The sequence below is a fragment of the Dermacentor silvarum genome, chromosome 9 (genome assembly GCF_013339745.2).
Source record: "Dermacentor silvarum isolate Dsil-2018 chromosome 9, BIME_Dsil_1.4, whole genome shotgun sequence".
NCBI lineage: Eukaryota > Metazoa > Arthropoda > Arachnida > Ixodida > Ixodidae > Dermacentor > Dermacentor silvarum.
In genome coordinates this window covers 115495684-115519456 of record NC_051162.1, presented here as the reverse complement: position 1 = coordinate 115519456, position 23773 = coordinate 115495684, and the positions used below count along the sequence as shown (strand labels likewise).

At 44.5% G+C, this 23773-nt stretch overlaps 2 protein-coding genes across 5 annotated transcripts in view; one reads left to right on the top strand and one right to left on the bottom strand.

The window, feature by feature from the left end:
- LOC119464127 (actin-histidine N-methyltransferase) overlaps nt 1-21691 on the bottom strand; it is an 88576-nt gene extending 66885 nt beyond the window's left edge. The window contains exons 1-8 of one of the 4 annotated variants that reach the window (XM_037724965.2): nt 21618-21691; nt 21174-21284; nt 20955-21050; nt 19055-19200; nt 17371-17557; nt 16207-16287; nt 15143-15207; nt 11295-11353 (exon numbers count right to left, since the gene is read on the bottom strand). In XM_037724965.2, the coding sequence (XP_037580893.1) occupies nt 11295-11353; nt 15143-15207; nt 16207-16287; nt 17371-17557; nt 19055-19200; nt 20955-21050; nt 21174-21261 (722 nt within the window). In that variant the 5' untranslated portion in view covers nt 21262-21284; nt 21618-21691. Of the gene's footprint in view, nt 1-11294; nt 11354-15142; nt 15208-16206; nt 16288-17370; nt 17558-19054; nt 19201-20954; nt 21051-21173; nt 21308-21424; nt 21542-21617 lie in introns of those variants that run through there. The other 3 variants (XM_049655626.1, XM_049655627.1, XM_049655628.1) reach the window with 3 other exon arrangements.
- LOC125939995 (uncharacterized) lies at nt 7061-11431 on the top strand. Its single transcript, XM_049655629.1, has 2 exons — nt 7061-7511; nt 9368-11431. Exons 1-2 carry the CDS (start codon nt 7286-7288, stop codon nt 9973-9975), a joined length of 834 nt encoding a protein of 277 aa, XP_049511586.1. The 5' UTR covers nt 7061-7285; the 3' UTR covers nt 9976-11431.
- Nucleotides 21692-23773: the final 2082 nt, after the last annotated feature.

Sequence of the window (23773 nt, the reverse complement as noted above, 5' to 3'; positions counted from 1 at the left end):
TTGACTGAACAATGGCGATGACCACATGCATGCAAAAAGAAACACGTTCACGTGCCCAGCTACAATTAAGACTTCTGTACTGCTTCTTTCTCAGTTACACATCTTCCGGAGGACTGGCCAAGAATGACAACACACCCAGTGGAACATACCAAATGGCTAAATCAAAGAAACGCAAATAAATCAATGAATCCGTTGGATATATAATGCGCTATTTCGTTAAGGCTTCTGTGTCCTTTTGAGACGCCTATGAATTTCATAAATGGAATCTTGACCTTTATTTCCCCTTCAAACGATCAACTTGCTACCACGAAAAATGAAAACTGAGCTTTGAAAGAATACTTTATCAGTCTAAACCAGTTCATTATTTCTTATTAGTGTCTATTTAGGGAACCCCAGCTGTCCGAAACTCCTCTGGGGCTTCCACTATACGGCATGTTTCACAACGCCTGTGTTGGTTACTTTCGGACATTAAACCCAATCGATCAATCAGTAAAACAAGCATTCAATCCACCTTCAAAGGCGTTCGCAACTTCCGGTAGCATGGGTACATCGCAAACTATTGAACTCATCTTCCGGGTTACACAGCGCCCGACTGCAGTTTCTCGCTGCTGCCTTAATCGGCTGCGCGCGAAATTCCAAGCGCCCAAAACACGAACACGATCACCTACCAACAGCCCACCGCAAGACTCATCCGTCTGGAGAATCGTGGCCCGGGCGCTTGCGGTGCCCGAACTCCGCCCCATTCCCGTCCTCAACACCCGGGCGCTGGTACCACAAGTGTGGTGCTGCTCCCTGGGCGCGCGTCACGAGATCGTGAGCCGAAACGTCACCGCGGCCTGACATGTGGGCGGGCGCGCGCATGCGCCAGGACGGGGATTAAAGTGCAAAGCACCCGCCACAAACAATAGTCATCGACCTCTGTGAAGGGAGCGAACGAGGCGAAACGGAAGCGAGAGAAATCGCGCGCGCGCGCTTGTAGACGCTCAAATGTAGGGGGCGCGGCAGTCGGCACCTTTGCGCCCCACGCGCCCTCTATAATCCGCTCTCGCGTAACTGGCGTGCGGACGCCACTTTCGAAACAACGAAAGGAGGACCGAGGACGCCCCACCGCCGCAAATACTGCCACGACGCGTTCCCCCCGACGAACGAGGAAGGATGGAAGGCCGGGTAATAAAACAAGTGGCGCTTTCACTTTGCCGACTAAGTTCGTTGACCGTGCGTCATCGCAGAAAACTCCGTGACGCGCGCAGCTCTTGAGACAGAAAGACCAGTGCGGCCATGCATTAGTGTCCTTAGAACGAATAGACGACTTAAAAAGGAGGAGTGAGAGCGCGAAAGACAAAGAAAAGAAGAAGAAACAAACATGGAGCGTTCGAAGTCCCTTGGTAGTCAGAACTCTGCTCCCGGAAAACATAGCATTCGCCTCCACTGAACCGTACACGCGTTCGAAATAAGCACTTATATTAATGAGCCACTGAATACATCACTTCACTTTATTACCTAAAGGCCCCATCTAGGGGGTAAAACATAAGCAATGGATATAGAGAAATAAAATAATTAACTATGTCTAACACTAAATGAGTTTAGTTTCGCTAAGCATTCGTTGAAGACTGTTTCAATATATTTGAAGTTTTTTTAAAAAAATTATATAATATTATTGGTGAAAATGATGACCAAACTCGTAAACACATAATACATCGAAACAGTTGCAAATAGATTACGCTACAAACACACCCGCAAACAAGTGAAAAGTATTATATATATATATATATATACACATATATCAGTGAAGTAAAGAGTCACAGGAGCCGGCACAGAAGTAGTTCAAAAAATAGAAGCACGTAGAAAAGACATAACAAAACTTTACTGACGTTTCGGCCGGGGTGGTCCGGCCTTCATCAAGAGGGATGAAGGCCGGACCCCGGCCGAAACGTCAGTAAAGTCCTGTTATGTTTTTCCTACGTGCTTCTATTTATGAACATATATATATATATATATATATATATATATATATATATATGTGTGTGTGTTTCAACATGAGGACATCAAATGCAGCCATGCAACCAACAACATCCACTGCACAAACGAATATACGTCTCAATAAACAAGAATACACAGATGCAGAAAGACAGAATTGTTTAAGCAAGTATTACATGCTCTGAAAAGGGTTATTATGCGCATTCCTTTGCGTAAAATCTAAAATCACAGTTAAAGTAGCAACATCCAATTTTCGGCACCCACATTCCTATTTTGCGTGTGTTGTCGCGTACAATACCAACCCGCCGCGGTGGCTTAGCGGTTATATGGTGTTGCACAGCAAAGCACGAGGTCGTGGGATCAAATCCCACGGCCGCATTCCGATGGGGGCGAAATGCAAAAACGCCCGTGCACCGTGCACTGGGGGCACGTTAAAGATCCCCTGGTGGTCAAACTTAATACGGAGTCGCCCACTGCGGCGTGCCTCATAATCAGATCGTGGTCTTGGCACGCAAAACCCAAGAATTGAATTCGCTTACAATTCATACCTCTTCACAGAAACAGTGGGCCGTTTTGCTTCGAAGAGGTCGGTAATCTATACTTAGAGGTGACGTGAGCAACGAACCGCGCCATTGTTGATATCTCAACAGGCGAGCTTCGTTTATAGGCACAATGCGCTGCCGCTTTATACAGTACACAGCAACGCGAACACACCGTTCAGGGAGCGGTGAAAAGATGCCATCCACATTCGCCGTGACATCTGCGACCAAAACTTTGTGTCACGATGCAAGAGCGTCCGAGACTTGAAAAATTTCAAAGTGACTGGCGCCTCGTGACTCGGTCACGTTTGGGGGTCGAGATCCGAAGCGCGCATTTGCAAAGACCACTTTTGGCTTGGGCCAAAAACCAAAAATTGAGAAGAAGACTGCTGTGCTGAGAATGCTGATATATATCCAAAGTTTTCGCAAAGTAAACGACCGGATTACCTTGCCGAATACCCGAAGGTCATGTCACCGACTCCTGTGACTGAACTCAGCAGCTTTTGTCTCCCAAACAGACAGGAAGCCAGGACACGTACGCACAGGCAAAAACTAATTATAATAGTAATAGTAACACAAGAGAGAAGGAAACAAACTAGCTAAGGAGATGCCGCTCAGACACCAAGCAACCCGTTTTTCCTCGCAATTCATTCGACCGCTCGCCGACGCATCAGACTGGAACGTGACCGGTGCAAAGACCCAAGAGTCTTACCGACCGCTGTGTAGAAAAAGCGGCGAAAGAACTTCTTGGGGCGAGACCAACATCCTCCCTGTATAGATACAACGAAATACCAACATCGGGAATTGGTTATAGTATCGTCACTTGGTTGGCTCGACGGGACCTTCGAAGAGGTTTGCCTGTTGCTCAACACATAGGCTCCCGTCTGTTAGCATGGAGGGGCAAAAAAAAAAAGGTTGCCATAACAACGTTTTCTCGAAGCACGCCCAATTTCCTTTACTTGTCACTTTTTCATACGAGAAGCGCGATGCCCATGTATACCAAAGTTATGCAAACAACCGTACTTTCAGGCGTGAACCCTATAGAAAGGCGTGACCTCAGCGCGGATGGAAATGTCTTGTTATTTCTCGCTATAACTGAACGGTGTTTACGCTGCATCCGTGGAAGCGTTAAACCGATTCGACAAAAACGCGTCGTCTCCTATTCTGGAAGGGAAATCATCGGTTTTGCGACACCGAAAAAAAAAAGCTAGATGTGCTAAATGCTCGGGAAGCGCACTGCAGAAAAAAAGACTACAGCACCATCATGTGTTTTCCTTTTCTTTTTTTTTTTTTCTATTTTGCAACGTATAACCAATGCAGCCATGGTGTAGAAATTTGTGCACGAGAGTTGCTTGCGCCACTTTCGGTGCAGTATCGGCAAGCTAAAAAAAGAAAAAAAAAGAGAGAAAAACGCAAGAACATAAAGAAAAAAAAAAGAACGCCACAGGAGAACACACAGGCAAACAGGGCGTGGGGCTTTGGGTACTCAATAACGCTTCGGTGCATTATTTCTAAAGCTCACGGGCTGCGGGTAAATTGAACCCTTTGCATGAGGTATCACGTTACTTCTGTGTTCTAAGTATTGCTGCCCACGTTAACTTATTTAAAGTGCGTGCTACCATGTTTGACTGGACGTTCGATGAGCCCCGTTCTGTCAGCAATAGTGAAACAATGGCTTTTTTTTTCTCTTTATTGTATCATGACGTCATGACGAATGCATTTCCTGTGTACCGAAGGGCTCGTTTGTAGAAACAAGTATGGTAGTGAACTATTTCGGCTATAGTCCGCACACAGTGGAATGCGACCGCCGAGGCCGGGAGCGAACCCGCGACCTCGTGTTCAGCCAACACCACTAGATAAGCACAAGGCCTACGACGCACTGGGATCATGACGTTACGCTACCTGACCCTACTGCCATAGAATCTAATGGGGATGCCGCCGCGTGAGCAACAGTGACTTCGACGTCACCGCTTTCGTCACGCCAGCGTAGGCAATTGAAATTTCGGGCCAGGTGGCATGACGTCATAGATCGGAGTGCGTAGGCTCGTGCTATCTAGGTGGTGTTGGTTCAGCAGGGTACCGCCTAGCACTTCAGCTACCGCTGCCAGTGAAGAAGAACGTAACGGGAAAGCATGCACCACCGCCTATTATTCGCTCTGCTAAATGTTATACCGGTAAGCTGCCTCTCATGACTTTGGAATGCCTAGCCAACCCAATCTAATAATTTTTTTATGCGCTGTACTACTTCTCATAACACCGAAAACAAGTAGCGTGCGCCACTGCTGAATCCGCATGAAGTCCAATCATTGATATGTTATTGAGAAAAAAAACTTTAAAGAATCAATTTCACGACGGGCGGAGTTTTTAAGGATGGAAGACCAGAGGACGGCGAGAAGTATACGTGCGGCATACAAAGCCGACAGCCTCCTTCTAGTACAGCCACAACTTTTGTGTTACACGCACAATATAAGGCACGTGACAACTGACGCATATATTCTCATAGACCTTAAAGATCGTTACACTGACACGCAGAATAACGCCACCGGCCGCAGAAAATACGTTGCCGAGGCGTCAAGGGGGTCAAAACCAAGCGTGCGCATACCCATAACACGTGCCTTACCGCATACCATCGGTGCTATCTCAAGCCACCCTACGATACAGCGGCGACATTAAGCAGCCCCATAAACGCCACGCTCCACAAAGAAAGCCCGAACGACAGGAAGGCCTTGCCGGATCCGCGGACCGAGACTGTATACACAGGTCGGCAACTCAAGGCGACGCCGTCAAAAGAGGCGCCGAGCCCATCAACCACACCGCTGAAACGACCTTCAGGCAGAACGTCCGCCTATACAGGGTGTTTCACTTAACTTGGGCCAAACCTTAAAAATATGCGAATGCTACGTAGCTGGACAGAAGCAAGGTAATGTTGTTCACCGTCGATTGGAGATACTCAGATTATTGTTTGCATTCCACCTAATCACATAATTAGTCTTAATTATTAATCAACTTCTCCATCATAATGATAGGTGAAAAGTGTCAATGAGAAAAGCGTACAGCAACGTGAGAAACTCCCGAAGCAGCTGGCTGTTGCTCAATACATGCATCATAATTTTTTTTTTTTCCCGAGCGTGAAAGAAGCCCGCGAATACACGCAAGGTGCCTCGAGCGGCCAGTCGCGCGGCAATTTTGCGTGTTTTCGCGGCCTAACCATTTGAATGCGATCTGTTGCAATTAAATTCTACCGACTGTAGCAAGAAGGATTTTACATTGGGCTTTACACTCTTTTTTTTTTTAAGTCGTCGAAAATCGGTAAATTTAATAAAAGAGAGGGAGGGGGGGGGGGGGGGTGAAGCACGTTTACAAATCTCCAACACTGCACCTAAAACAGCTGTCGCAGTTCCGTAAACTGCGTCTCCATTTTAAGCTGACCAATTTGGCATGTGAGTGTACCGTTTATCTGAAATTATTACGATTAGGTACGGCGGTATAAAATGAGTGGTATGTTTTACAGTCGCGTATACTTGATCAATTTTGTCCGCTTTAGACGTTTCGACTGGTGCAGCTCACAAAAGTGCGATGTTTTGATTTTCGTTTTCTTTTTGGTGAGTTACTTGATCCTTCAGTTTTCCGATGTTTTTCCATTTCAAGAAAATTTTTAAAGAGATTGATGGCCTGAAAAGATTATCTATACTGACGGTACATTCACAATTTTTTTTTAGATGCAACTTAAATTCGCTACAGTATGTGCAGAGCAGAATGAATTCTCTGTTCCCATGTATTTAGATTTTGCTCCCGATTTAAAGCTTCCTCCAAGGACGGCGGCGTTACTAGACCTTAAAACTGAAATGGTCCAAAAGCTGAGCCTGCTAGATCTATCCTTAAGATTTGCTCGTCTTGCATGAACGCTTCCGACTTGATGAAACGAATGCACACGTGACTCGCTATTACGAGTGCTTCGCTGTACCCAAAATAGCAAAAAGCTGTTCAGCCAGTTAACTCCAGTCCGGCCAGATGAGAAGGGCATAGTCCTTTGGCACCTTCTTAGAGCCAAGGCGCTGGATATGACGGTCGGGCAACGGTTCCTGGTGCTTTCATCGCAATTACACCGATAAGAGAGACTCGAGCAAAACAGGGCCGCACGACGAACTTCTTGACGATTCTCGTTACATCGCCTCGCTTCCCCCTTCCCCTGCCGCTTTTAAGACAGCGCTCGAAAAAGTGCATGGCATCCCGAAAGGTCAGCAGGCTCTCGAGCACTTATGTAATCCGCGTTTATAAGTACACGACAATTTAATGCGCAGCGATAAATGATAAGCAGAGAAATCATCGCACAGGGGACTCGCGGACGTATATAGGCACTTAACACAATGTCTGGCGCCGTTTCATGAGCTATATTGCTGCCGCAACACCCAAACGGTCGACGTGTGTACGTAAATTTACCGCCTTATCGCCCCCCTCCTCCTCCCCAGGGCTTAAACGCCCCCACGCGCCTGTCTTTACCCGCCTTTCCACTACGATATCGCAGGCAGTGACTGCGAGAAACTGGGGCAGGAGTCCATCCTCGCTACATCATCGAGAGGCGAACCACATCCCGACTGCTTCCGCAAGCAAAAGAAATCTTGCCGGGAGCCATAAGGTTCCAGGACAGTATCGAGGACCCCGGTCGACACAGCCTAGGTGGCGTTCGCGGATGCGCGTGTCACGGTGACGAAGGACTCCGTGACGTGGCGTCGCGGATTGGCCTGCCAGCGGCGAGCGTTCTGGGAACCATGGTGGAGTCCAGGACACTGCTGTGGTCGCTGGTGGTCTCGGCCTGCTGCCTGGCAGCGTCGGCGGGTCCACCGGGAGTCACGACCACTGACTCGTCGCTGCTGCCGTCGTCGATGGTGGCCGATTCGACACTCACGCGCGAGGAGCGCGGTAACGTCTTCGTCCACCCGTACTACCGGACAAGCCCCGAACCCAACAGCACCGACGAGCAGCAGACCTCACACGGTTTGTACAGGCCAGTCCGTTTATTGATTAAAGGGCCACTAAAGAGTAACACTATCGGTTCAGACTGATGTAGTACTATTTCTAAATTGTATTTTCGTTAGTTTTCGCGTCAAAGAGGTTGATTATAGTACAGGAGAGTATGAAGGCGAAAGCATCATTTTCTTTTCATTTTGCGCCGAAATCCCAGCGCCGGTACGTCAGTATGACGTCATATGTTTCGAAGTATTATCTGGTATTTGGGCCACTGTGGCACCCGTAAAAGTTTCCAAACATACCAAGATCAACAAGGCTGATTCTTGGGCTAGTTGGTACGGTTATCCTCATATTGGCAATTCAAAAAAAAAATACAGGGACGTGACGGGGACACCAAGTTCAGTATTTGGCGCATGTAGGCACGACGTCGTTTATCTTTACCGCCGTCAAAATGCATGACATCACAGCGGCCTGTGCGGGAATATCAGGCGGCATCGCCACTCGTATTTGGTTTCTACGCACTTTTTTTTTTCATCAATCTTCTTTTGGCGTTATAAGTGGCTATTTTAGTGCTCTAGAAGGGCCGTTTACTAGGAATGTTTGCATATTGAAATTTCCGAAACGAACTAAATAAGAATAATGGATAAAAATGACATCCAAATAGCAAATCAAATATTTTCTCACTTAAACAAAGCGAAATATAAAGCCTGCATTGAGTCCGTTTGGTAATAAAATAAAAATAAGAGAGTCATTTAGTTTGTTTATGCATGTAATGCCATTCGTAACAGGACGCCAGTGCAACTAAGCAGCTTGTAAATAAATGAAAAACCGGTGTTTTGAGCTATCTGGAACACCATGAAATAGACTGCAATGGAACAAGGTGCACGATAGTACAACATGCACAAAGGCTGACAATTCGTTGAACGAGAGAAGCCTAACACAGTAGCACCTCACATTGTTTTAAAGGCCGGCAAACACGGTCAAACTGGCCAAATAATAAATTATCTTGCCTAAATCGAGACAACAATTCGCATATAGTCTGCTTAAAATTGAGGCGCTGTGCAACAACAGCGGATCTCCAACACCAAAATCATCCGGAACAGCCTTCATTGGCATCACTTTCTCTTTGGAGAGCTTCAAGTGTTGCTCAGTCTCAAATATGTGAACAAACAATTGTTCGACAATTTCGAATAGTGAATTTCAGAATAAAATACGAATATAATAGTAAGCACTATTCTATTGGTAATCAACGTTTGAATTATTCCCGCATCCCTACAATTTATTACAAGGCAGCTTATAAAATGCAAAAATTTTCATCCACTCGACTGTAGCATGAGGCTACAAAGGAAACCCACGCGCGTTTGTTGGGGAGAAAGCTTTGCAGCTGAAAAAAACTTGTCGTGGTCCGGAAGGCAGCTTATCTTTCACATAAGTGTCCGTTTAATGTCCAAAAAACACAGCGGCTACGAGAGATGTCCGAGCGCACGGCGCGAAACTGCTCGTGTGATCTAAGTATTACTTAAATGTACGCCGAAATCTAAACGCACAAGCCTACTGATTCCAGCCACAGCGGCTGCGTTCCGATAAAGGCAGAATGCAAAAACTACTGTCTACTTAGGTTTAAGTGAACACTGAAATACCACAGAGGGTACAAATAAATAAATAAATCACTGTGGTTTTACCTTTCTCCTATTAAGAAAAACTGGTACGTAAAATCCTCTCATGATTCCAGCTTAATAATAATCTAAAATTTAAAGTGACTTCTAGTGCATTACAGCACCAGTTTCCTTTCCATGAACCCTGCCTTCCTTATTGAGCACGCGTCAATGGAGCCTTATATCTGACCGTCGGTCCAAACCCTTAAAAAATACAATTCCTTGCAGGAGCGGGCTCCGGCGTTGCGGACCCGCGCCCTCTTCCTCCCCGGTCCCCGCCACCACGTCGGCACCGAACAAGGTTCGGACTACGGCGTCCCTCCCTGGCCAAAGGACTGTACCCGCCTTTCCAAGTATACTCTGTCAATGCCGGCCACAGCGCGCCCCAAGAAGAACCATCTGGTCTTGACCCCAAGACTGCAAACCAAGACAAGGACCAGTACAGCAAGTCCGAAAAAGGCATTCACGGTTCGAGGATTCCCGAGAGCAAGGACATCGTCTCCCCACCACAGCCAGAACCGCGAGTGAACGGAACGCTAGTGGAGGCGGCAAACGGCACGGCCGCCGAGGACACCAGCGGCGTAACCACCATGGTGCTATCGGAGACGACGATATGGACGCTCGCGCTGTGCGCAACCATGATCATCGCCGCCGTCGCCTTCTTCGCAGTCGTTCTCGCCGTCTGCCGCTGCCGACAACAACGCGAACGTCGCAAGCGATACCTCAACACGCACAAGAACATCCGGGTAATGCAGAACATGGTCAAGATCGCGAAGCGCCGGGAGAAACAGGCCACCGTGAACCAGGGGCCCTTCAGCAGGATATCCATATCGTGATTAACTACCAGAAACCAAACATGGTTCAATAACCACAAGGGCAAATGAGCCTGGGAATGTAGCAGCATTTGTCCGTTGTCTTTCTCCACGACTCTGACAGGTCCGGTTTGGCAACAAGTGCCCCGGGAAGTTGCAGAGCGCATGCATGTATGCATGCTGTTCTGGCTTTTTTCTTTCACAACCGTGACGTGTTCGCTGTCTGAAACCGCCACCCGTGGCAACATCGCAAGCGGTTATAAACACGCGCAAGAACAATTCGGTCATGTGTAACAAGGCCCACATCGCAAAGCAACGCGAGTTGGATACTACGAGGCACAAGCAGGCTTGGTGTGAAAACGCCTGGAACCAATATGAATTCAATCTCCAAGAGAAGTGAGCCACTATTAGTAACAGCCTTTGTTTGATGTGCTTGTCGAAGACCACGATAACCAAGAGGGGCATGAAAATCCTATGGAAGTCACAGTGCATCCAAGTGCATTTGGCTTCGTTTTACAATCTTAAGTGTTTTTTACAATTCAAGCATGTTGCCATTTTACTCGTGCTTCTAGTCTGCCATGCTCCTCTGCTGTGCAAGGTGTCCACGACGGTGCGACTGAAACAGATCTCATGGCATGTTTACAAAGCCAGTTACTGTTAACTACAGTGGTGCCATAAATGGTCAATACTACAGGGTATTACAAACTATTCTGGTGCAATGCCATTGCCGCTGACACATAAGCAAGTTGCAACATTTACATATATCTGTGTGTATTCATTTGACAGAAGGTGTGCTTTCATTGTTTCCTAATTTTCTGACTATTATGTATTATTATTACTTATTAATATGATTATGTAGCGTGTTAACATCTGCTGCTACAGCTGCTGTGACTGTTATGTGTGTATTTACCTACTGTAACTTTAAATCACAGGACATTCACAATATGCCACAGATCTCATGGTATCACAAACCCATTTTGCTCATGTTCCAAGAAATTAAGTACCAAAAATGGTGATAGTCTCCAAAGCACCATGAACATGCTTTTTTAGGTGTAAGCACTTGTTGGCTTACAACTGTACCACTGTTCCATACTCTTATTCAGTCAGGATCCTAAGCGTATGAATTTTTAAAATGTTACTAGAATGGAGTACTTAGCTCAGCAGTAAGAGTACCATTTCATACAGGTATTTTCCCAACACTGAAAGCTTAAAACAATTTCATATCTCGACCAGCAACCAAGTGATAGTGTTTATTACTACCAATAATAGCCAGCCATATTATTGAGTGCCATATTGTGCATAAAGTAAGCGTGCCACCTGTAGTAAGAGAGCTTGCAACTTACCTGTACAGGTCATATGTGAAGCAGTCCTTGAAAGGAAGGCTCTTGGCAAGAGGATGCGTCTGTGGCGGAATAAAAGTTTTCCCTAAGGCTTGTCTCCAATACGGTTCTTCAAAGTGTTCTTTATTAAAACAATTTTTTTCTAGATCAAGGCTTTATCAAGGCAACATAGTTAACACAGGAAAAATTTGTTCTTCACAATACTTCAAAGTCTGAGTTAAGACTTAGAGATTGACTCCAACCAAATAAGGGAATTTATTAGCCTGACATTTCCTGAGCCAATTCAGCTCCTTCTTCAGGGGGTACTCTTCGGAGGTGGCGGTGTGCCGCTTTTAAAAGGTCCATCGTAAGAAAGGAGAGGAAGGGGAGAGAGCGCAAGGTGGGGAGACACTTGACAGGGCACCTGTTGTTGACAGACGAAAGAGGTGGTAGGTGGGGGGCTGCGGCGTTGCTGGTCAGCTGGGTTGACCGATGCTGGGGGCACTTTACTCGCGGGAATGCCGTTGACGAGGGGCGGCGGGGGGAAAGGGGGGGCGAGATGTTTTGGTGTTGGTGACTTAGAGCGAGGGGTCCTTTCTTCCCTTCGTCGCGTCTGCAAGGGCATGGACATACAAAGACGGAAGCATGCCCTTCACGTGGTTTATATTACCCGCCGTATTGAATGTGCCATGACTCCAGTAGTAGCCTTTTCCGCCAGTTTGTCTCTGTTTGAAGGATTTGGGTTTCTTGGAAAGAAATCTTGTGGTCAGCGTCTTCCGAATGTTCGGCGACGGCGCTGCGCATTCGGTTGAATGTTCGGACGTCATTTTAATGTTGTCTGATTCTTTCTTTTAGATTTTTGGTTTCCCCGATGTACGACGCTGGACAGTCGGCACAGCTGATTTTATAGACGACACCTTGAGCTTTTTCTTTTGGTCGACAGTCTTTTGGTTTAGGAACAAGGATATTCAAAGTGTTCATCGGTTTGTGCGCAACTTTCAGGCCTTCTTTTTTTAATATTCGGCTGAGACCTTCGCTGGTACCTTTGACGTATGGGAGGGACACTCGTTTCTATGGTCGGGGGGAAGTCAACGGTTGGAGGTCTCGTAGTTTGTTTTTTCTTTTTTGTTGTCGGGTGGTTTTTCGAATGAATTCCGTTGTATAGCCATTCCTATTAAGTTCGTTGAGAACCGTTCTCCTTTCTTTTTATCTGATTCCAATTTGCAATGAGTTTCGGCTCTTTTCAATAAAGAATTTACGACAGATGCCTTGTGGTTTGCCGGATGGTTGATGCAAAGTGTAGGTAGCGGCCTGTGTGGTTGGTTTTTCGGTAGACTGAAAATTTTAGATTGCCGTCGGCTCGTGTAACTTGTACACCTAGGAATGGTAGCGATCCGTTTGGTTCGCGCTCAGACGTGAATTGTACATCAGGGTCTATGGAATTTAAATGGCTCTGCAGGTTTTCGACTTGCGACTTCTTCACGATGCAGAAGCAATCATCCACGTACCTGAGGAAAACTTTTGGGTTCGGGGAAAAAGTACTCAGAGCTCCGTCTTCGATATTCTCCATAGTTAGGTTAGCCATGGTGATGGAAATTGAGGCCCCCATGGGAGTTCCTTTCACCTGCTTTTAGTAGCTGCCTCAGAAGGTGAAGTAGGTATTTGACAGGCATAGCTCGAGAAGGCGGCAGATCTCGTCTACACTCAAAGAGGTTGTCTCGTCGAGTGTATCGTCGCATTCCAGGGCATCCCTTGTTGTGGATATTGCTAACTGAATGGGTACTCTGGTAAACAAAGAGATCACATCAAAAGAGACCAGACATTCATTATCTTTGAGGCGTACATTTGATATCAGCTTGATGAAGTTCTCGGGGTTGTGCTCGTGGGAAGCTGTCCTTCCGGTGAGGGGTGATATAATCTGGTGCAAGTATGTGGATAGTGATTGAAATGGGGAGCACGAAAAGTCTACGATTGGCCGTAAGGGGATTCCGGGTTTATGGAGTTTTGGCAAGCCGTAAAAGGCTGGTGCGGATCCATTCCTGCACATTAATTTTAGATAAAGATTTCGAGAATTTGGGTGGTTTCGGAATATTTCGACCAGCGTCTTATTCAGTACTGATTGGGTTCTTGTGGTGGGGTCCTTTTTTAGATTATACTAGTCTTGGCTGTTAAGTAGGGTGGACGCCTTTTCCTCGTAGTCCGGCATTTTCAACATGACGGTTGAGTTGCCCTTGTCCGCTGGTAGGATTACAATGTTCTCATCTTCTTTCAGTAATCTCAGTGCTCTTATTTTGTCACAAGACAAGTTTCTTTTCTGCGGTTGTTATTGCGCCTTATTATGCCTATTGCTTTTAGTCTGACTGGTTTCCGCACTTTAGGGTTCAGCTGCTGGATGCCGCTCTCGAGGGCGGCGACAATCTTGGGCAGGGGGAGGTTATCTGTGGTGACGTTGAATTTATGACCTTTTGCCAGGATTGAAGTCTCTTCTGTTGTTAGCTTCCTCAATGATAAATTCGTTACTGTGTGCCTGTCCAACACTCCTGATTTCTCGGTTTGCTTGATCAAGGAAGAGAGTTTTTTTCTTCTGCATTTTGCGGTGTTTCTTATCCTCTGAGGAAGCAATCGCCTATGCAAACGAATCAATTGATGAAAAGAGATGGGGTACCTGGTGTTCGAGCTGTCTTCTGGCGAAGAACGCATCGACTTCTTTCTTCCTAATCACTGTGTGGCACTCGTGTATCCGCGCTGTCACCAGTCTTTGCTGAGCCTTGATGATGATGTCCCGGCCTTCCGCAGTGTTGATAGGTTGGCGTAACTGGAGACTATGTGGAACGACGTTTTTGTCTTTGCATTTCTGGGTGAAGTCTAGGTGGGTCTTGAAGGTGGAGATGCCTTTCATGGCTTTGATATAGTTCTTTGCAAGTTGCCCTGCCTCTTGTCCGAAGTCAGCACTGTATAGACTTGAAGCTAAACATTTCAACAGAATTACCTGTCTGGTTGGGAAAATTTCAGAACAGAGACAAACTGGCGGAAAAGGCTACTACTGGAGTCATGGCACATTCAGAATACGGCGGGTAATATAAACCGCATGAAGGGCATGCTTCCGTCTTTGTATGTCCATGGCCTTGCAGACGCGACGAAGGGAAGAAAGGACCCCTCGCTCTAGGTCACCAACACCTAAACATCTCGTCCCCCCTTCCCCCCGCCCCTCGTCAACGGCATTCCCGCAAGTAAAGCGCCCCCAGCATCGGTCAACCCAGCCGACCAGCAATGCCGCAGCCCCCCCCCTCCCCCACCTACCACCTCTTTTGTCTGTCAAGAACAGGTGCCCTGTCAAGTGTCTCCCCACCTTGCGCTCTCTTCCCCTTCCTCTCCTTTCTTACGATGGACCGTTTAAAAGCGGCACACCGCCACCTCCGAAGAATACCACCTGAAGAAGGAGCCGAATTGGCTCCGAAACGTCGGTCTAATAAATTGCCTTATTTGGTTGGAGTCAATCTCTAAGTCTTAATCAAATTTTCCCAACCAGACAGGTAATTCTGTCGAAATGTTCAGCTTCAAAGTCTGAGAAATAAATGTGGCAGCAAATAGGCAATAGTGACACAGTGTACAACAATGAAAAGTGCAAAAGAATATAGCAAGAATTTTGCTGCACAACTCTAGGCTGGCTTGAACAGAATGCCCACTGTTCATGCTTCTGTATATCATGATAGTCCACAAATGCAGGTTCGTTATATAATTTGTAGCACTCACCATGGAATGCTTCACCATTTATAATATAGAACTTGACAGCAATGTGAGCTCAAAGATGAAGCCACACAAATGCAGCAAGGACCTGTAAAGTAAGTAGTATGCCAAAGCAATTTACTCACCCGAAAAATCTTGTGAAAATACGAGTATTGTCTAGCAATGCTTCTGTGCAACTTCAAGGCTTCATCTGTTGAAATAAATTTTACTTCCATGAGTCACACTGTTCATCCCTTTAAACGTTAAAGTTTCGATGTTATGATGCAAAACAATTCCAATGTCATGTAAAATTCAGATGAAATATCTCTAATATATACCATGCTAGGGATGAATTGAATTCTGGGATCATCTCTTAAACATTTAAAGACCCTACTCCATCATACATGTGTCCTGTGCACAGATGGCACCATTGTTCCGCCACGCATGACACAATAGGAATTAAATTAAGCCTCTCCCTCGGCATTCAGAGGCATAGCTCGGCAGTATGGTTGGCGATCCGAGCGGGGGTGGTTGCAATCGAGAGAACTCACTCAGCCATAGTAGATATAATTTATCAAGCTCAAACCTGTGCTCATCAGGAGTTATGCGGCCTAAAAGTGTGTAATTTCGTGCCAAAATTTCATCCCTGCTTGGTTATGGCCCCCTACATTTGACACGTAGAGTCCACATATGGTGTTACTAGACTCGGGTAGCAAAATAGAGGGATATCCAACCCCTTTGAGCAGGCCAGCACATGTCCGTCTCCATAGGGAGCATAAGCACAGGATACTGAGGCAAATGCAGAAGCCCCAACCATCTACGAGTGCAGTGGGCTTGAGCGGCACAGGAAAGTCTTGGGCACCACCAGTAGGCAGGCAATTTTTTTTATGCTAGTGCCTAAACACCCTCTGGAAAACAAACGGGCCTACTATGAAAAGGAAGTGGGCACAGTGGCAGAATTATACCACAAGACCCCAACTAGCTGCAACATAAGTTTGGCACTTTACCTTTCTGATGCTTGAATAAATATAACTGTGCATTTGGTTACATATTTCTGTACCCTAGTGCTCATACACCCTGCAGCACGGACAAGACGTTTCCTGTGTTCAACTGCTGCTACGTCCCTGTACAGCCTACCCAAATTTTGTGCAAGCAGGTACGTACTATACTGATCCAGTAGTTTGACACAACTGAAATGTTCTCAACATACCAACTACAGTTGACCCACAGAGGAGTTCAAGTTCTTCAATGCTGAAATACAAAACAGTATTGAATGATGCTGGAAGAGTTGCTGTAAGTTCATGTCAAGGGAAATATCTAAAACAAAAGCAATGTTACTGGAGAAGCCTATGAAGTACTGTAAATAGCAAATTATGATGCTACAAAATTATGAAAACATTTCAACACACAAACATGAATGAAACACTGAAAAATTAATTCAACATCAGTTTCTCTGACAGCCTTATTTAGAATAGTCAATAACTTTTTCAATGCATAGGCAAAAATGAAAAACGCTAAAAATCCACTGAAGCAGAAGCTCGGAGGTTCCATCAGTAATGATATAGCAGATCTCCCACCCCAGCTGTTGCCGAAATTGACGTGTACGGCAGCCATATGTTGGCGTGGTAACTGTATGTGCAGCAAGAAGCTCTGCGAAGAAACAGTTTTCAGTAATAATGACTGCAGTTAATGGTTCAATTTCAATTTATTTTTTATAACTATCATTGCACAATGCATGCATGTGGCATAGTGAGTGTGCCTATCTAAATAACTGTAGTAGAGACATTGTTTATAAGCTAGATGCATAAAATAACTTCAATTAAAGTTGCATCTGTAATGCTTTACCTTGGAGTTGCTTTTCGCTAACTGTGGGATTACCTTTCAAGTGGCAATAACAGCTTACAATAGAACACAAAACACATATTTGCTGCAAACAGCACATTAGGTCAAAAGAAGTACACTTGCACAAGGATTGTGCAAGGATGGCTAGTGTTTTGCTGCTGTAACAAGTGTTAAAGAAACACTTAGACAAGGTCCACACAAGTACTTAAAACAACTACGAAAGTTGTGCAAGGTACTAGTTTTGTTGTGCAGCCTATGGACAGGTCGACGTATGGATGCATAACGATTTGTGAAAATCTTCTAAAGCGGAAGCTTGAGCAAAATAGTAGAACTTACCCAGGATTTTAAAACAGCGCAAGCGATGAGAGACTATAAGAAGAAAGACACAGCCAAAGCGTTGTGTCTTTCTTCGACTGGTCTCGTATTGTCTGCGACAGGAGAGTGTCTTTCTTCGACTGGTCGCCTGTCATTTGCGTTGTGTTAAAATCCTGAGCTGAGAAAACCTGTGACACCTAATAACATAAAAGGATACATATGTAGGGGTGCCAGAAGGATGATTCACCAGCACAAAATTCAAGGATGAGAAACATGGCCAAAGCCACATTGGACATGCTCTTCATTATGGGATCATCTCTTAAAAGAGGACCAAGCTTAGATTTCTTTGCTGCAGCAGTGGTCATCATGAGCTTCAATGGCACACCAAGGAATTGGTTGCTCTCCTGTAAACATACATGAGAAAGACAAGACAGAATGTAACAGTTACACAGAATAAAATAAAGTACTGGCAAGGGTTGTGTCTTGGCCTTGTTGGTACACATCTATTGTAGTGTTTAGCGCAGAAACTTGAGACAAGACAGCAGTCGAGACACAAGTGCACGTGTGTGTGTTGCCTTGTATCCATTTCGTCTTAAGTTCCACCGCTAAGTACTAGTCAATACTGGCATAATTGTCTAATTCTGACAATTTGTAGTTCAAACACAAACACACGTTTCATTTGTTTATTACTTTTATAACGTAATACAAGATCATCCTATGCTAACAGGTATCAAAAGTATAATGTGATTTATAGAGGCCTATCTGGTTATATTAAATTTTAGGACATTGTTACAGAAGTGGATAATAATCACTCACAAAATACACTTTACCATGAGAATTTGTGTTCGCACTACAAAAAACTAGATTTAGACAATGACTGCTCAAAAAAAGTTATTTGCCATAATGTTTTTATTAAGTTCAATTATACACTTTTCCTTTATTCAATTGGTTAGTGCAAGAAAAAATATGTGTTATGTCAACAGGGCAATTCTTTTCTTTTGAATTATGTTTGATGCATTTCTGGCACATAAGGGGAAACAAAAAATACTCGGAGAAGAAAAGACAACAGGAAAGGGAAGACCCTGGTCTTTAACTGATTACACTGCCCAAAAAATACACCCGCAGCTCACACTGCAACAGACAAAAGAGCATGAATTGTGGTGTATACATGAAGTCACTCGTCACACATGTGTTGCACACAAGCTGACACAGAACATCATACTCTCCCATTGCCATTGAGATGGACACAGTTTTCACACATTCATCAGATTTTTTTAATGCTATAGGCTTTAACAGTGAGTCTGCATTTTTCATTCTTGTACCTTCCCAGATGTGCGACAACTTGTGTGTCCCACATCTGTGACAAGTGGCTTCATCCATATGCCCCAATGCTCTTCTATCTGTTGCAATGTGAGCTGCTAGTATATTTTTAGGGCAGTAAAGTTAGTTGAAGACGAGTGCCCTCCCTGTCCTGTTGTCTTTTCCTGTTTCTCCTTAAGTGCTGTAAATGCAAAAAATGACGAAGTTCCAATTCACCCCACTCTCTACCATAAGCTCTTTAATTATACCTTGGTTTCTTTTAAAAATTACTCAAACAAAAAAATTATAGGTTTCCTAAACGGCCTGTACTTTTCTGCCGATCCCTTTTCAAATTGTGCGTAAGATGATAGCACATTCATCTGTGAACAGTGTGCCACATTCTGACATTTTTTATGCTGCAGTGATGCATAATAGTCTGCTCAATTACACGTGTGCTCGCATTTCATATGTACCGCATGCATATGAGACTGCCTCAAAGAAAGCACCGATTCCAAAGATTCTCAATTTTCTCAAATACAAGACTCTCAAAAATTCCACGTTGTCAACAATAAACAAGCACAGGAAGAGACAAATCTCCCTACCTCAATTTGTTCATCAGCGATGAAGCCACATTCGCCATCAGGTAGGTCCTTTATAGACACACTGCCAAGATAAGCACTGTTATCAGAGCACCATTTAAGAAAAGCTGGCCACTTGTTGGATCGCTTTGGCAGGTTTGGAGATAAAGCTGGAAAAGAATAGAATAGATAGTCAAGAATGAAATATAATCATGCAACAAACAGATTCCATTTGGGTATGAACTACGCTACCCCATTGATGCTCTATGGCAAATTCTTTCGTAATATATGACAGCAGGAATGCAGAAAGGTTTATCTTACTTTACAAAAATGTGGAGGTGTACAAATAATCAGTATACAGTTATGACATTGAAGTTGAGAAAATGACTAAGTTTAAAACTTATACAAATTATGACGGTGTAATGTCTTGTGTTTTAATACTTCATGCTGAGCACAAATAACACACTTCGCTCCGACTCCTATTTATATGGCATGTCTTAACAATGTGCAGTAGCCAATGAAAACCACATTTTCTAGCTTTTCTTTCAAATGAGTAAGTGGATAACTTCACTGCATTTCTAAATTTGTCCAAAATTGTATTGAAGAAAGTTTTCTACAGATCTTCTCTGCAGTTCACCCAAACAACCTTGTCTCACAGGTGATTGTGAGCATAGCTACTCCATGCAAATCAGGTGGTACAACATGTAATATTCAAGCTATGCTGACTTACATCCTACTATACACACTGTTGCTTCATACTTTGATACCAACGAAATAATTCAATAAGATCAAGTTTGACGAAGCTCAAAACAGCCTGTACAACCGGGGTATCATGTACCAAATGCTAATTTTGAATGCCATGTTCAACAATACAAGCAACAATAGTGCAATCAACAAAAACAGCAGTTCTTTTTTCTTAGTTCTTATTATTTTATTTCAATTCTGGAATATGCTTTATCACATTCTGTCAAAGGGATAAACTTAAAGGGTCCATATAAACTTCATCTGAATAGTTTTTTTTTTTTTTTGTTCTTTGTTTTTCAGAATGGCAATGTTCATCACACGAAATGTGAATCAAATGCCTTTTCCTTCACTTTCACATTCTCTGCTTACAAAACAGTAACTTATTAGAAAATTTGCCAACTGGAAATATATCACTAACTAGGAAATAACTGTAAAACTACCTTACTGGATAGAGGGCAAAGATTTGTGCACGACTGTCACATTCTTTATTAGAGCCCGATCTCCAAACTTTCCAACCTACTCAGGAAAACAATCCACATCACAAAAAAAAAGAAGAAAAGAAAAGCACGCGCACACAGCAAAACTGCGTCAGTTCAGGCAGCAATCTCCCTAAAAACTGAGTTTGATGTTGATTGACATGAGCAAATATATGAAACTTCTGAAAAAGTGCTGCTGCATACGTAAAACATCTGTCAGAAGAAATAAAAGCTGTGCAGGAGTTGCCTGATCAGCCTGAAATTAACCACTTTAACTTTACTTCAACGCCTTTTAGGTATAAAGTTATTTACTTCCAAAAACATACCACCCTAATTTAAATCGACCACCGAGAATTAAGCATCGACAAACAAACAGTACTAACTGTCAATACGTCCTGATGAAAATCTGTAGTCGTATCCTGTACTGGTGCACTTTCGATCGCGATTGTACCCGATACGAATCGAAATTCTCGACCGCGATCGGCTCTCTCCAGATGCTTGCGCGAAGGGGCCAATCGCAACTCAGAAATTCAATCACGATCGGGCTCGATCGCGATCGAAAGTGCGCCATGTGAGACCCGTAATAATCGCGTTAGACCACTTTAAAGTGCGCTCGCCTGAGCTTCCGACTTTCTGCAGCCTCCTAGAATAGAATACACGAGCAATGGCACAATTATGCAGATAACGTCCGGGCCACCACTTACGTTTTTCCAGATCCCGAACTTCTTGCAGCAGTTTCTGAACTTCTAAGAAGTCCTTCCATTCCTTCTTCGCGTCCCCTGACGGCATCGTCGTACATTCTGCAGTGTCAACACGCACCGGTTAATTTTACCGTACTGCACGCAATTGTCCAACTAGGCCAAGCCCACACGCAATGCAGTGAGAATTGAAAAGCATGCACTAATTAGAACCGTAACACTTACTGTCCAAAACTTCATCGAGTAGCTCCCGTATCCTCTGCTGGTCTTGAGATGCGAGTCTTTTGCCACTTTTTCTGTCGTTTCCCATCATGTAACGTGACACCACCAGCCGGTCTGAAACGAAGCGTCGGTCAAAGCTATAAAGCGTCGATCGCGAAACGGAGAAATGTAAGCACAATAAATTTAGACTCGTAAACAAAATCTAACTGCGTGAGACACGTTCATTTAACGTAGCGACTTGTTAGAGCGCCTACTTTGGCTAAATGAGCACTAGGCAATTGCCTAGAAAGGCGTTGCTTGGAAACTCGCGAAACGAGCCTCACTTCAAAATACGAGCTCACTACACTTCGCCGCTTGCGATGTGGGGAATGCAACTAGTAAGCTCATCTGCATAACCGATTGAGCAATGAGCTGATACACAATCACACGCTGGAAATCAGTATTTACCTGTCAATTTAGTTCTTTCAGTGAACGATAGCAGTCACAAGCACGAACACATGTGAAACCGTAACTTATGGAACTGCTGGCGCCACCTATGAAGGTATAGGCGAAGTATGGTCTATAGTTTTTGCTATGGCCGACAGGATTCGCTACTGCGCCAACGATATCTTGTTCTACAACATCGACGTTTTAGGCGCCAGTAAGCAGCGCTTTTTGTGGCGTGCTGCTCGCGCGCCGTGCTCCCGTGCTCTAGGTCACAAGTTCGAAACCCACTTACCGAGTTGGCAATGACGAAAAACCTTCTTTCCCCGTCATAATGTATCTTGATGACTGCTTATTCTGAGCCATCTCGTTAACTTTTTGTATTCAGCAATAGGAGTGAAAAGAAAAAAAAAGGGTGTTCGAGGACACGTGATATGTGCAACTGGCGGTGGTCCAGAGATACCGTCAGTTGCACTTCACTTCTCGAAGAAGTAGGACGTTCGTCGAGTGCGCTCCTGAAAAACACCTTGCTATGTGCTCACTCAAATAGATGCGACGTAATCTAAACGGATTTACCGCTAAATAGCCACTGAATGTTTATCTATGAATGCCTCAGAGGTCCCAGGGCAGGGGCATTACATGATAACAGGGCGACCAATGGGTTGTACATTGTGTGGTATCTTCAACGGCTTTCCAGAAACTAGGTGTATACATGTGCAACAACGGTGGGTTAATTATTCAAGCTAGTTAGGAGGCCACTATAGTAAGTAGTATGAGTGCTGCAGTGCTGTTGTACGGGCGGGAAAAGTGGAACTGCTACGGTCGATCTCGCAGAATTCAAGGGGCAGTTCACTGTTGCGATAATTATCCTGTGACTTAATTAGCGCTAAATATTTGGGGCTCGAATTTCGGGCAGGGGTGGCATTTCGTAGTGGATAAAGTGTGCGTACAATGCGGCATCCCTAGACTTCTTCATACATTGCATTCGAAAAAGTACTGCAATATGTGATGTCCAAAAAACGAATCGTGCTCCATCCAAGGCCACCTCTTGGACATCTCGTTACCTATCTTTATTCTGCCCCCTCCCCGTAATTAATAAATAAATAAGAGGATAAACTACTATAGCAGAACGCTAAATGAATGGCTGACAAATTGCTTTCGACGACCACTGCCAGTACAATTATTACCACACATAACTGCTAGCAAAGGCAATTATCTGGCAGAATCAATCAACACTCGGTTGCTCAGGCCTGCCCAATCCGACCACACCTATGCCTGCTCACACATCACGCAGAGTTCTCGCCTCATGGCGAACGGGCCAGAAAAAACTAAATATGCTATCGCCGTGCATTAGGCTGCATGCACTCAAAGGACTGAATTGTGAGTGTGACTGTGTCATTATTTATTTACAGCAGTACCTCTAGGCCTCACGGGCGTTACTGAGAAGGTGCATGTTTTACCAGGGATGCATAAATTATATAGCACGAAAAGGGGGGGTCGAGGACAAAGCCACAGAACACTAGGAGGACAGGCGCTGTATACTTTGAACTAAGGTTTGCTGACAAAAAAAAAATAAAAAATCTAACCACAGGTCCAGCATTGCGTACATCACATTGTTGATATAAGACCAAGTTGATTAAGCCAAAAGCCACCCGACACATTTAATGGTTGACTGATTGACTGTTTAATTCACTGACGGGGGTTTAAGATCTTGAAGCTTTTTGTGGATATTTTCTTTCTCTTTTTTTTCTTTCTTTTTCTGCTAGGGTATTGAGCTTGCTCATTATCTGTTTAGCTATGTCTTATTTATTGGGCGATACAATAGTGGACATATTTTAGGAGAGGTATGAATGCGTTCATTAAGCAGTGCTGCAGTGAGGGCAACTATTAAATGCGAAGCATTTCTTGGCGAACATTTGCTACTTTGAGAGTATCTATCTACTATCTATCTAGCCGACTACGTCATTGTGCTCTCATGGTCGTTTCGCTAACTTGGTATGTACTAAAATTGGCATACTATGACAAGAGTATTTAACACACATAAATGATATGTCATGACAGGAATGTCATGAAATGCGTGTCATGTATGTCATGAAACAGCCGCCTATGTATTGTGCTCTCATGGTCGCTTCGTTAACTTGGTAGGTACCAAAATTGGCATAGTATGACAGGAGTGTATG

Coding starts and splice junctions, on each gene's coding strand:
- LOC125939995 (XM_049655629.1), top strand. CDS start 7,286: ATGGTGGAGTCCAGGACACTGCTGTGGTCGCTGGTGGTCTCGGCCTGC. Junction 7,512..9,367: donor CGAGCAGCAGACCTCACACG/GTTTGTACAGGC, acceptor AATTCCTTGCAG/GAGCGGGCTCCGGCGTTGCG.